This window comes from Ursus maritimus, assembly GCF_017311325.1.
Source record: "Ursus maritimus isolate PB19 chromosome X unlocalized genomic scaffold, ASM1731132v1 scaffold_X1, whole genome shotgun sequence".
In the NCBI taxonomy this organism is placed as follows: domain Eukaryota; kingdom Metazoa; phylum Chordata; class Mammalia; order Carnivora; family Ursidae; genus Ursus; species Ursus maritimus.
In genome coordinates, this window is record NW_024423319.1 from 46,207,340 (window position 1) to 46,219,837 (window position 12,498).

Genomic DNA, 12,498 nt, shown 5'->3' on the forward strand with positions numbered 1-12,498 from the left:
GCCTAACATGACAAGTCTGTGGCACTGGAACTTGTGCCACTTTGTGGATACACACAGTGAGAGAGCATTGGTTCCCTTTTTTCCATAGATCTGCAATTTTCTCTGAACTCATTCTTCCACCTTCCCATGGCATCACCTAGTGAAGCAAAACTCCCCAAATCTGAAAATTGTGTTGATCCTAATTCTATGGTTTCTGTCTTATGTGCTGACTTTACCGAAGTGTGAGGGAACTTAAATGAGACTGGAAAGTTGGTAACCTCGTTAGTATACTAAGTGATTATACTGTTCCTTCCCTTTCTTCTCCCTCATCGGAATCAAAAATAAAAGAGCCTGAATTGCTTCATATGACCCTTTCTTCCCAGATTTTCATTATCTGTCCAGACAGTTTCCTCCAAATTTCAAAAATTTTTATTTTGAAAGAATGAGAGAAATAAGACAGCAGTATCAATTAACAAGAACAATGACACTGAAGAAAATACAATAATTTGTACTCCCCCACACACACAATGCCCCCACCCCTCTCCCCATCCCTGGCACAATAATATTAAAACCATCAAAGCACATCTAACAAGGAGAAACAGCAGTATGGAATGAAGAAAGCAAAGTTTCATACCGCTCGATCCAACCAACCCATATCAAATGTCCTTCCCCCTGCTAAACTCCAGCCACCGTAATGATAAAGAGGTGTAGACGAGACAACCACAGGAGACAAACTTGCATCTCTGCTTACACTAGCAAAGTTCAGTGAAGATTCAGTAGGAGTAATGAATCTGTTTGGCAGGGAAACACTGGATACAGCTCTTCTGTCAAGTTGCAGATGATTTAAGAGAACAGCTAGAGTTTGAGATTCACAGACCTCTAACGGGACTAATCCCTGCTCCCTCAACCGCAACAGTGGAGCAGCTGCCAAATCCTGGTTAGCTGCTGAGAATAGTAGGAAGTGAGGCAGCTTTTGGCTTAAGAAAATCCAGAAAAAGATGTCTGGTAACAAGTTCACTGCTTCAATTTCAAACTGTGAGCAAAGGAGCTTAGTAGGATGGGTTGGGGCAAAGGCAAGGTGAAACTTCCAATTTTACTTGAAGAATTAGATTATGTGTTGACTGTATATATCCCTTATTTTAATTAAACTTAATATGGAGTATTTAAAATTTCAACAACTGTTACGGTGGAGGCTAACCAGTATAACTCAGTGTCTCAAATTGAAGAAACTTTCTCCTAAAGTGGTAAATTTAAGTTTTCAGCTAAATTTCCCTCATCACACAGGAATACATCACTTGATTTATACCAGAAGTAAGTAGGATTCTCTTTAGAGGAGGTTTATTTTATCCTGCCCTCACTAGAATCAGTCTATAAAGGGAAGGATACCTGTGCAGGATTAGTTCAAGATCAGAGCCTTCTCCTCGCATCTGCGTGCGTGCACACACACACACACACACACACACACAAACACACACAGACAGTAAATACATTTTCCCACACATAATCTTATAGTCACATGCTTGCTGGAGTACATCTCACAAATACACTTCAACAGTTAGCCATATACATGTACATGCAGCAAGATGTGAGAGTTGCCCCAAAGTGATTAAAGGTGGTGCACATACGTCTATGTGGGGAGGTCATTTTAGGGTATAGGTGTACACAAGCCAATAGGACCATTAACTTGCAGATTATATTTTTCCCTTTCCCTCAAGATAAATAGATCAAATGAAAAACACACACTGACATCATCCTGGGTGTCACGGAGGCAACTGCCTGGCAGGTCCACTTTTTGCACTTCTGATTTCCTATGACAACTTCATTTTGCCCTGAGGGGCCTTCTCATATAAGGAGGGCTGCTCCTCCGTATTCCCGGCATTCCCAGCTTGCCCTGGCGGTGGCAAGGGCTTCTTCGCAGAAGACCGGTCTTCAGGCTTGCGCGCAATCAGCAGGCGGCACGTGAGCAGGATTCCAAACACCAGAGCGTGGGCGTAGCGTTTGAGAGGATCACCGACTAGCTGATGGAAGAAGAGCACAGCCAACACCAGCAAGAGTAGGAAAAAGTTGGCCACATCTTTGGGACGCCCAGGCACAAGGGTCATGACAATGCCGCAGGCCACCTCAAGAGCACCAATGCTTTTGCGGAGGAGAATGGAATTGATCCCCATTTTCTTCAGCAGAGGGAGGGCTCGGACATAGCTCTTGTAAGCACGTTTCTAGAGTGAAATACCACAAGGAATGCCACATTAACCATGATTTTAACATTAGAATGAAGAACACACAAGCAAGGGCCTCCTTCCCCACCATTCCCTTTCTATGTCCCCACCAGGTCCCTTTATTTTATTTTATTTTTTTTTACTGTGGCCCCTAAATAAAAACCTTGTAATTAAGATAAGAAAAAAACAAGCAATCTTCGGAGATCTCTGTGATTTAAACCTTAGTAACAGCAGGGCGCCTGGGTGGCTCAGTTGGTTGAGGGTTTGACACTTGATTTCAGCTCAGGTCGTGACCTCAGGGCCTCTGGGCTGGGCTCTGCGCTCAGCATGGAGTCTGCTTGCCCCTCTCCCTCTGCTCCTCCCCCCACTTGCGCTCTCTTTCTCTCTCTAAGATAAATAGATAAAATCTTTAAAAATAAATAAATAAAACTTAGTAACAGCACCAAAGAGAATTTAGCTTTAGAGTTAAAAATTATTTACTGATTATAAATCATGAACAACACTAAAAGCATTTATAAGAGAATTTATTGGGCCTATAAAATCTGATACAGATTAGCCACATCCACATTTTCTAGTGCCTGCCTCATCCAAACCCAGATGCATAGGAATACCAACAAAAATGAAACAAGACAAGGCACCGTATGATAAAGCCTCACTAATTTGGACTTCCCTAATTTGGAATCTGTGATAATTCAGAAAAAAGCTGAGCAGGAGTTTATATTTGTGGAATCTGTTAAAATTAAAAAGTGAGTACTAAGTAAATAGAAAAATAGAAAAACGTGTCCAAATGTTAGCCCCTTATATATCTTTAGAATACAGTAAGATAAAAATCATTCTCATGGTCAGTGAGATAAATCCCCAGGACTTTACAAGACCCTACTTTGATTCGCCTGATGCAAGGTCATTAATTTTAATCCAACAAGTATGTATTGAACACCTACTATAGATTATGCAATGAAGATAAAAAGGTAAATAAGACAGGGTCAAGAAGTTCTTGGTCTAGTGGGGGGAAACAGATGCACAAAACACCAGTATAAAGCAGCGTGGTTAGTGACACATAATAGACATCTGTACAAGGTCTAATTATAGCCCAAAGGGAGACATCACAGAACAGAGGAGGGAGTCACTGGATATATTACAAAGTAATAAGATTATATTGACCTTAGGGTAATAGATAATCATATTTTTCACTGTATTCAGATGGGCCTGATCCTCATTTTGTAGTAAATTGATGAGATTTTATCAAGTGTATTATTAGGTTGGCCCACTCCTTTGTTTTCAGTAAGTATCCATTAATTCATTCAGTATTTATTAAGTGCTTCCTTGCGCTAGGCACTGTACTAGGTACTTTGGATACAGATATCAGTCATTCAAAGGCCCTGCCTTCCTGAAACTTGAGTTTATATGAAGAAAAGTTATGGGTGCTGAACAAAATTATGCAGTAGATACAGTGGAGGCACACCAGAGTGGTCAAGTCTCCCTAGATGAAAACGGAGAAAAGCTAGAGTGGAATATTTAAAAGAAGAGCAGATGTTTGCAAGATCAATAAGGTAAGCATTGCAGGCAGAGGAAACTGGATGAGCAAAGACCCCGAAGCACAGAACAGACTTGTGTGTTTCAAACACTGTCCCAGTTCAGCACAGGTTGGGAGAGGGAGGGGTGAGACTGAGACATGTGATGGGGAAATAGATATGAATCATGGATCATGAGAACTATATATGTCCTCTTATATATGTCTATATATGTGTCACCATGAGATCATGGAGAACTATATATGTTGTGTTGTGGAGGTGGATTTTATCCTATAAGCCAGGGGGAGCAACATAATTTGCTTTTGAGGAAGGTCCCTCTGGAAATAGTGTGGAGGATGGATTGGGAGAGGAATGCCTGGAAGCAAGGAGACCAAGTAAGAGACCTAGAGTAATGACAGTAGGGATAGAGGGAAGGGGACAGAGTCAAGGATACTTTTAATGCAAAATCAACAGAATTTAGTGTTATATTGGATGTGGACACTGAGGGAAGTCAAGAAAGATTCTCTGGTCTTGAGCTTGGGTACCTGCATAGAGAAGGGTGTTACCATTCTCCAAGTTTAGGCATGCATCTGAAAGAACAGGTTGGGGGTGGGGCAAGGGGTAGGAAGGAGTAAGGGACTCAATTTGGGTTTTTTAGTTGAAGTATCTCTAAGACATCTAAGTGGAGATGTCTGGTAGGCAGCTCAGTAAGAGAGGTCTGGAGTAAAGATACAGAATGGATAGTCATCAGTATCCCAGGTAGAATGTACATATACAGTGGGAAAAATTATGTGACAGACATTTAAGAAATGGAAAGAGGAAGATAGTCCACAAAGTAGACAGAAGACAGTGTGGTCAGAAAAGCAGGGGGAAAACCAAGAGAGACAGGGTCACGGGGGCCAAGGTTTTCAAGAAGAGAATAGTCAAAAGTTCCGAATGAGAGGCAAGTATCATAAGAATCAGGCAGAAAGCCAACTTGACCTCTTAGAAGCATCTGGCACTTAGAATAGTGTTCACACACTCTAGGTTTGGAACAAATGTTAAGTTATTTCTCTCACTTCTGGATAAGTGAATGCACCTTATTTCATGGATTAATTATCATGAGTGGCACAAGATAATCCTCTATGAGGACTGTTAAAAGACCAATGGTTTAGTGAAAAAGAAAACAAGGGTTTTGATTCAAACAGACTTGGCTTTAAATCCCATCTCTGTCACTTTCTAGTTGGGTGTCTGTAGGCAAATTATTTGACCTCTCTCTAAGCCTCATTTTCCTGAGCAAGGTTAAGACTAAAGTGAAATGAGCCAGGCTATTGGCCTTGAATGCAAAATTTAAGAGGGCACCAAAAACATTCCTTGATTAAGGTAAATAATATCATTAATGAGCAAGATATCAAAACTTTATGTAAAGGCAGGATCCAGCTCTGTACTTACACAACCCCGCCTTATCTCTTCCCAATCCTGGCCCTGTCAGATCCTGTCTTTAAAATTCCACCTCACCCTAGTCCCTATCCTGTTCCTGATCATGTAAAGAAACAGAGTGTTAGTCATTCTTCCTCCCTCTTCCCATTTTAGGTTAAATCAGGGACTTTCAGAGAAATTAGGAGAGAGGTTGACTAGTTGGCAGAGTAAAACCCTGGGCTGAACTAAGCCAGACACACATGGAGAAGAGCAGAGATGAGGGTTAGGGCACCTGGTGGTGGGGAGAAGTGTACCCGTTTCTTCTCACTTTTAAACTAGATGCCACCTGCCCACTCTCTCTCCCTCTGTACTCTGGTGACAGTAGCAAGGCAACATTAGGGAAAGAAATCTAGACACAAGAGGCTTCCTTAACACTTTTAAGTGAGGACCATTTCTAATTAACAACACAAAGCTTCCCAAGAGGCAGTTCCTAAGTCCTAAATGTAAGCTTCTGACATGATGAACGCGGGAGGCATGATGAGTTTCTTACAGTCAGTTCAGAGCCAAGACTTGCAGATGCTGGCTGAGTGGCTTCTGGAAACGCTCCTTTTTTGGCTAAGGCTAACCACCCATCATTCAAGAATAGATTCTTAACTATACTATAGTGGAATCCGTAGCCTGGGGCCAAATTCCAGGTCTTTAAATCAAGTTCCTATGACTTCAGTGATCTTTTTTTCTTTACATTTGGTGTAACTCCATATTACTTTTTCAGTTGTTTATCTAACTCCTTAAACTACAGCTGTGGATCTTTTGTGCAGCTGTTGCCTCTTATTCCCCCTTCTTTTCTCCAGAGGAAACTGCACATGGATAAGCCATTTCATCAAATCTTTAGTTCAAAGCTGAGTAGGTACAGATAGCATCTATTTCCAGGACTCCAGACAGGGAATGTTTAATTTGTTAGAAATGGGACCAAGCTTGGATGGAATCTTGATATTATAGGAAGCCCTTTATTCTTTCTCCTGTGGAGTAGGGTGGAGACATCAAAAGAATCCTACTATTGCCAGCGCCATCAATGTTTGGTCTGGGCCACCTCAGTTCTAACAATAGAAGGGTCACGTATCTTGAATCTATAGTGACTAGAGCTCTAAAGACTTTAATTGTTCTGATAGTAAGAATAAAGAGAGTTGACTCAGTCACTCTCCCAAAGGCTCTCACAATTCACTTTGTTAGGTGTGTTTCCCTTCCATTGCAATAACCCAGTAACCATAGTTTCCTTATAGGCCAAGGAAGCAGGGAAGAGGAGTATTTAGTCAAATGTTTCAAATCCCTTTAATCGAAAGCAATCATCCAACAGTATCTTTGGGCTGAGATTCTTAAGATAAGCTAAATTTCAATTTTAGTTTTGCCCCTAAGTTGCTTGGAGAAAATTACTAAGCATTTTATTATCTGGGTTTCCCCTTTTGTAACTTAAATGAACATTTTGGAGATTAAGTAAAAAAAAAAAAAAGTCATAGCATCATGGCATCAAACAAGGGCCACACACACACATTTCATTTTAAATGAACCATACAATGAGAAGTCCATGAGTTTGCAAGCAAGCCATGGTGATTATTTTAATGATAATAGCGGTGAATCAAACAGGTCCATTCTTATGATATGAGAAGATATGATTCAGATATGAGTCAAAAGCATATGGAGCTTTTCTTTAGTCATACTGTTTTTCTTTTTGTTATTTACTCTTCACAATACCCCAGGGTCCATGATCTCATATTAATGACATTTATTTGAAGAGCTCAAAGCTGTCTAATTACATTTATCTTCCTTTGCAATTAATGACTGATCCAAGTCAGCTAACAGGACAAAATGGGTGGTCTGGTCCACTTCAGTACACTTATGCCAGTTAGGTAAAAGAAAAAAAATGGCTAATCTACTGTGAATTCCAGCTATATAAAGTTCAAAAACAGGTAAAACTAACTTATATTGTTAAAAGTAGAAAATAATTATCCTTGGGGGGGTAGTAACTGGAAGGGGCCACGAGGGGGGTTTCTGGGGAGCTGCTGTTCTGTGTTCTTGATATGGGTGCTGGTTACACAGGAGTATTCTGAAAATTCCTTGAGCTGTATATTTATGTTAGATGCACATTTCAGAATGTATGTTACACTTCACTAAAATTTACAGAGAAAAAAAACTATGAAGCCAAAGAGGGCACCGACAAAAATACATTTGGCTAAAATTTTCAGCCTCGTTGCTATCTTAGACCATAAAGGCTACATAACCGCTGCAAAATTTACTGACTCGAGTATGACTTCCCTGCATCTTTGTAGGGGGAAGAAGCCATACGTGAAGTATCGATTATTTCTTAGATGCAGTAAAAGGCCATCACGTGTTTAATTGCCAAATATCCATGTGAACGATAAACATATTTTAAGCAATTCTACTTTCCACTGTCATATAGTACCTACCTACAGAGGAAGCTGGCACACCTGGTCCTACTAACCAAAGTGGATCCTTCCCAGGTTGCATTTTAGGGCAGAAGAGTCTGGCGTCAACTGTTAAGTCAAAGTTAGCTCTGAAACAAGCATAGCTGTTGGCCATTGAGAGGCTACAGGTTCCCTGGCATCAGCTCTAATGGAGATTAGCTTGGGCTGGCTGTATGAACTAAGCAAAGTCACTTCACATCTCAGGGTCAGTTTCCTCTCTGAGGGAATAAACGTACTGTACCACCTCAGAGAGCAGTATAAGCATCAGTGAAATACTATCTTATTACCTAGCTGGAAAGCAATTAATGGCAGTGATCAGAAGCATAAAAGATTACCTAAGGACTTTAAATAAACTGCCCAAACGTATCTGGAGTGTTTCCCCAGGGTAATACAAACGGGAGGGCATTTAACTATAGGTAAGCAAATCAACCAAATCAACAAACCTTCCTTATGAGGGGATGCGAAGACGCAGAGACTTGCCCTGTTTTCCTTCGGGGCCAAAATCCCTTGGCTTCATTGTGACCAGATTTTGGCATTTTCTCACCATTCTACATGTGGCTCTTTTTGATTACAGAATGGAGGAATCACTGCTGCAAAGAGCTGAATACCAAATTTAGAGCAAGTCAACCATTTGTTTGTTCCCCACCACTGCACAGGAAACTTGTTTAGCAACATTTGTAAGTGCTGTCTCCCAATTTCAAGTGAATTAATGAAGGAATTTAGTCAAGGGAGTGATCGGTCATGTTGAATCCATGTGGGCTCTAGAGTACTCTATAATGACTCTTGCTAAATCTGGAGGAGGTATGGGGCGACACACACCAAATGGGCAATTCAGAGAGACATCTGGAAGTTCTGCATGGGATCCACTGTACATTAACCGGCAGCAAGTGTGGAGTTTTCAAAATTAGCTAATCACATAAAGGTCTGTTCACCAGAGCACATGAAAAAAGCTTCTTGCTCTTCTAAATGCCTGATTTCAATCCCTTAAACTGACCATTCGAATTAGTCAGGAAGCCACTGCATAATGTAGAATCAGTTATCACCATCACTTCACCCAGAGCATTTCTTGAACAACTGCTATATGTAAACACTGTACCAGATGCTTCCATATACAATCTCAATTAATATTTACAACAACCTTCTAAGGGAAGAATTATTGTCCTTATTTTACCAATGAGGAAACTGAGGCACTAGGAATGTCAGGACTCAAGCACAAACCCATACGACTGAAAGCCTGTGCTCTCTCCATTAACCATTCCTGGCTTCTGCAGTATACAGGAAAGAAGTTAATAGTCATTTGTCTGCTTGGATTTTAGCAATGATTCTTCGTGGAGGGGACAACACCTAAGCATAATACTAATAGTTTTAGAACAAGGAAAAAATATATAGTGGCAGAAAAGAAAAAGACCAAAAATCTAAATTTGGAAATGGTTTCAAAGTAAAAGTATGGATTGGTGTAGTTGAAGTGTTACGAAAAAGAAGCAGGAATGTGCCAGATATTTTCGAGAATCAGTTGCAAGTTCTGACATCCAAAAAGGCAGTTGTAATCATTAATGACTCCCCTACTGAGAATATTGAGTCATGGACTTGGTTTCCAATCTCTGCTCCCACAACAGCTTACCCTATGATATTGGATCAGTTTGATCCATCAGTAAAATGAGAATAACTGATAAAATGAATTTACTTCAGTGATATGTTTTTTAAAGAACATACAATCTTTAAACAACAACACTTGGAGATCTTGTAAGAAAAGCTACTGCAGGCAATGCATGACTGTCAATGCAGAGGAATCACTCCTAAATGGAAAACAGAAAATCCCAGATAATCAGCCTAGCTGATCTAGAGTTGGGGTCCTAAGGAGCCATACCCCCTTCTAAGAGCAAGAAATGACTCCTGAACTGCATAATCAAGATCCAGCCAGAGAACTCTGAAGGGTGGTGACCAGCCAAGACAATGCTCCAATGACTCATTCATTCAGGCATCCATTCAACAAATATAAATTGAGCCCCTTCTTTGCACTAGAACTGAATTTTTCCCATTTCCTATGGACTTAAGAATAAAGCTGGGCCAGCCCAGGATTGGTGCCATGGGTCCTGTGCTGGACAGCCATCCCCAGCCTGGGGCCAATGTTCAATGCAGGAGGGGACCCTGGAAAAGGCAATCTGAAAATCCTCCTCAACCTTCATACTACTGTGAAGTCTACCTCCCAGCTAGATATAGTTCTTCCATTCCCTCCAGATGCCCCTGAACACATAAGCACAGAATTGTGTGTGCACACACACACGCGCGCACACACACGCACACACATATATGCACTATGGTTCTATACTGTTGTATTAGCTTATACCTATTTAAATATGGTCCTTTGTATGATATGAAATCTTGATATTGGTTTCTTCTGCCTTTCAGTAGACTGTAATAGACAGCTCCACTCCCTAGGAAGAAACCTACTGTAAACCCATTTGTGGCTGGTCCTCCTTGTGAGCTCCTGCCAAGCTGGTAGGAAGCTTCCCGGTGACTCCATCTTAGTTGGATTGTCTGCAGAGCCTAACATTGTACTGAGGGTTCAGTTTGGGGGGGTGCTCTAAAACAGCTGAGGAGGGCTTGGGGGCCAGGGAGTATACTGAAGAAGGATACTATGTCCTAAGGAAAAGGAAAACTCAAAAATACCTAAGGTACACACACAAACATATTAATACATGTATACATGAAAAGTAAAGAAAAGCAATAACATATTCATTTACTTGTAATCTAACACTAAACTACTACCACCACGACAAAAATATAGTGGCATTTCACCTCCACCCTGTCCCTCTGCCTTTGGTGGCTCTGCTACCCCACCTCCCCTCCCCTCCGCTCCCCAGTGCAGGCTGCCTTGGATACTCATTTTGACCTGATTTCAATTCCATCTGGTCAAACATGCTGGGAGGAGGGGAAGGGAGAAGGAGAAATACATTAGTATTTGCCACTGGGGCTCGACCCAGGCCCTTGAATCCCAGCCACCCTCCCCCACCCCAGGGTGATCCCGTGGTGAGAGAGACATAGAAAGCACCAGCTCAAACCCTGAGGCAGAAGCCAGAGCTGCCTGCAAACATTTTCTGAGCATCTACAATTTGCCAGTCTCCATCTATTTGCAGCTCACGTTGAGGGGCTCTGGAAGGCTCCGCAGTGGGCTCCAGGAGAGCGCTATTTATTCCTGTCAATGTGTGGAGCTATTCCTCCTCGCCTCGGCCCTAACGGGGAGACCCTTTTGCCTCTTTTCTCTCCCCCGTCCTGTTCCTCCCCTAAGCTCCTTTCCTTCTTGACCTTGAGAGCCCAGTAATGGGTTCCCTCCCATTACTGGCAGTCAGGCAAAGGCAGTAAAAAGCTGGTTCTCTTCAGCTGGGGCGGGGAAATGAAGAGGCAAAGTGACAGGGGGAGAGATGCGAGACCGAAAGTGCTGGAAACATCCCCTGCCATCTCCTCACACTCTATAGCGTAGGAACAAGTCCTCTTCACGCCCAACTGGGGAGAGCAGCCCAGCCCCCAGGTTGCAGAGGAAATGTTTTGGCCAGTCACCTTCGGTGATTCCAACTCTGCAGAGCGGAAAACCTGCAAAGGACCTGACCCGGGCATCCGTAGGAGGCAAGGTGGGGATTAATTTTGCAGGAGAGAAGAGGCGGACTTTGCAGATTTTGCAGATTAGCCCACAAACAAAACAAAACAGAACAAAACAAAACAAAACACCCAGGTCTCCCTTGAGAGAAGGGGAAGAAGCTGGCGCTCAGTGACCTTTATTTGGGCCAAGACTGCTTTGTCTCAAGGATACAGACACACACGCCCAGGCGACCAGGTGATCAGCCGTCCGCCAGGGATGAGGAATACCTTTCCCGCCCCTAAGAACTGCTTGTTTTAGTAGCCCACTCTCCCCCAGCTCTTTCCCTCCTTCCCCTTTGTTCTTCCCTAAGATAAATAAACTCTCCAGCTTGCTAAACTCTTAGCTCCAAGGGAAGGAATCAGACTTGCAGACTGGTTGCCCGGACTTCGGGTGTGCTAGAAAGACGGAAGGATTCCTGCCAATGACAGGTGTTACGCAGGTCTCAGCCTTCAGGTTTACTTGGAGATGGGGGTGTACTCGCTGGGCAACCCCTCCCCCAACTGGCATCCAGTGGCTCCAAAACAGGTGCTCTCAGCATAGCCCACAAATGAAATCGCTCTTGTCCAGCTGCTCCTTTGGAGCTGCAAAGTTGTTGGGGAGAAGGTATGGTCCAGGGTGGGGGTAGGGGTTAAGGGGATGGGACCATGGACTGGGAAGGAAAGAAGGGGAGAGGTACTCGCAATCCCTTGGGGGTGCGTCCCTCGTCACCCGTTTGCTTCACTTACCATCTCAGTGTAGGCATCCTTACTGAGCCTGGGGGTCAACTTGATAGTTCCCATGAAAACAAAGAAGAGTCCCAGGGCCACTGAGAGGGCCACGACAGTTACAGTTCTGGGGGATGCCATGGGGTCACCAAGGCAGGTCCCAACTAGTCCTTCCGCTTTGCGCACCCCGTCTGTCTAAGGCGCAGGCAGTTAGCACAGAGAGAGCTAGAGGGACGCTGCGGAGGCAGCAGGCAGCTAGAATGACAAAGGGAGAGGAGGGAGCTCGAGAGAAAAATTGAGAGATCGAGATTCAACCTCTCTCACTACAACAATCTCTGGGTCCTAATGCCCTACGCTTACTCCTGGCCAAAAGCACAGTCTGGAAGTTAAAGAAGACCAAAACTGAGGTGGAAACTTCGTCTTAAAACGGGGGGAAAGTAGGTTATGCTTCGAATTCAGTCCCTGGGCGCTCTCTGGAATGAGGAATCAGGGAAGACCTCCTTCCCACCACTTCCCACCAGGCGCACTCTTCATCTCTACGGTCCTCCAGTTATTCATTCCCTTTTGGCAACC

General features: G+C 43.0%; 1 protein-coding gene across 1 annotated transcript; it reads right to left on the reverse strand.

Moving 5' to 3' along the window:
• Window positions 1–563: 563 nt before the first annotated feature.
• Window positions 564–12,148, reverse strand: TMEM35A (transmembrane protein 35A). Its single transcript, XM_008701700.2, has 2 exons — window positions 11,947–12,148; window positions 564–2,195 (listed from the first exon to the last, which is right to left on the reverse strand). The coding sequence occupies exons 1-2, from the start codon at window positions 12,064–12,066 to the stop codon at window positions 1,788–1,790; spliced, it is 528 nt and encodes a 175-aa protein (XP_008699922.1). The 5' UTR covers window positions 12,067–12,148; the 3' UTR covers window positions 564–1,787.
• Between the last annotated feature and the right edge of the window lie 350 nt (window positions 12,149–12,498).

Bases quoted from the DNA above. Each gene is read 5' to 3' on its own strand.
- TMEM35A (XM_008701700.2), bottom strand. From the start codon at position 12,066: ATGGCATCCCCCAGAACTGTAACTGTCGTGGCCCTCTCAGTGGCCCTG. The intron at 2,196-11,946 runs GTAAGTGAAGCA...ATTTCACTCTAG, and splicing joins AGGATGCCTACACTGAGATG to AAACGTGCTTACAAGAGCTA.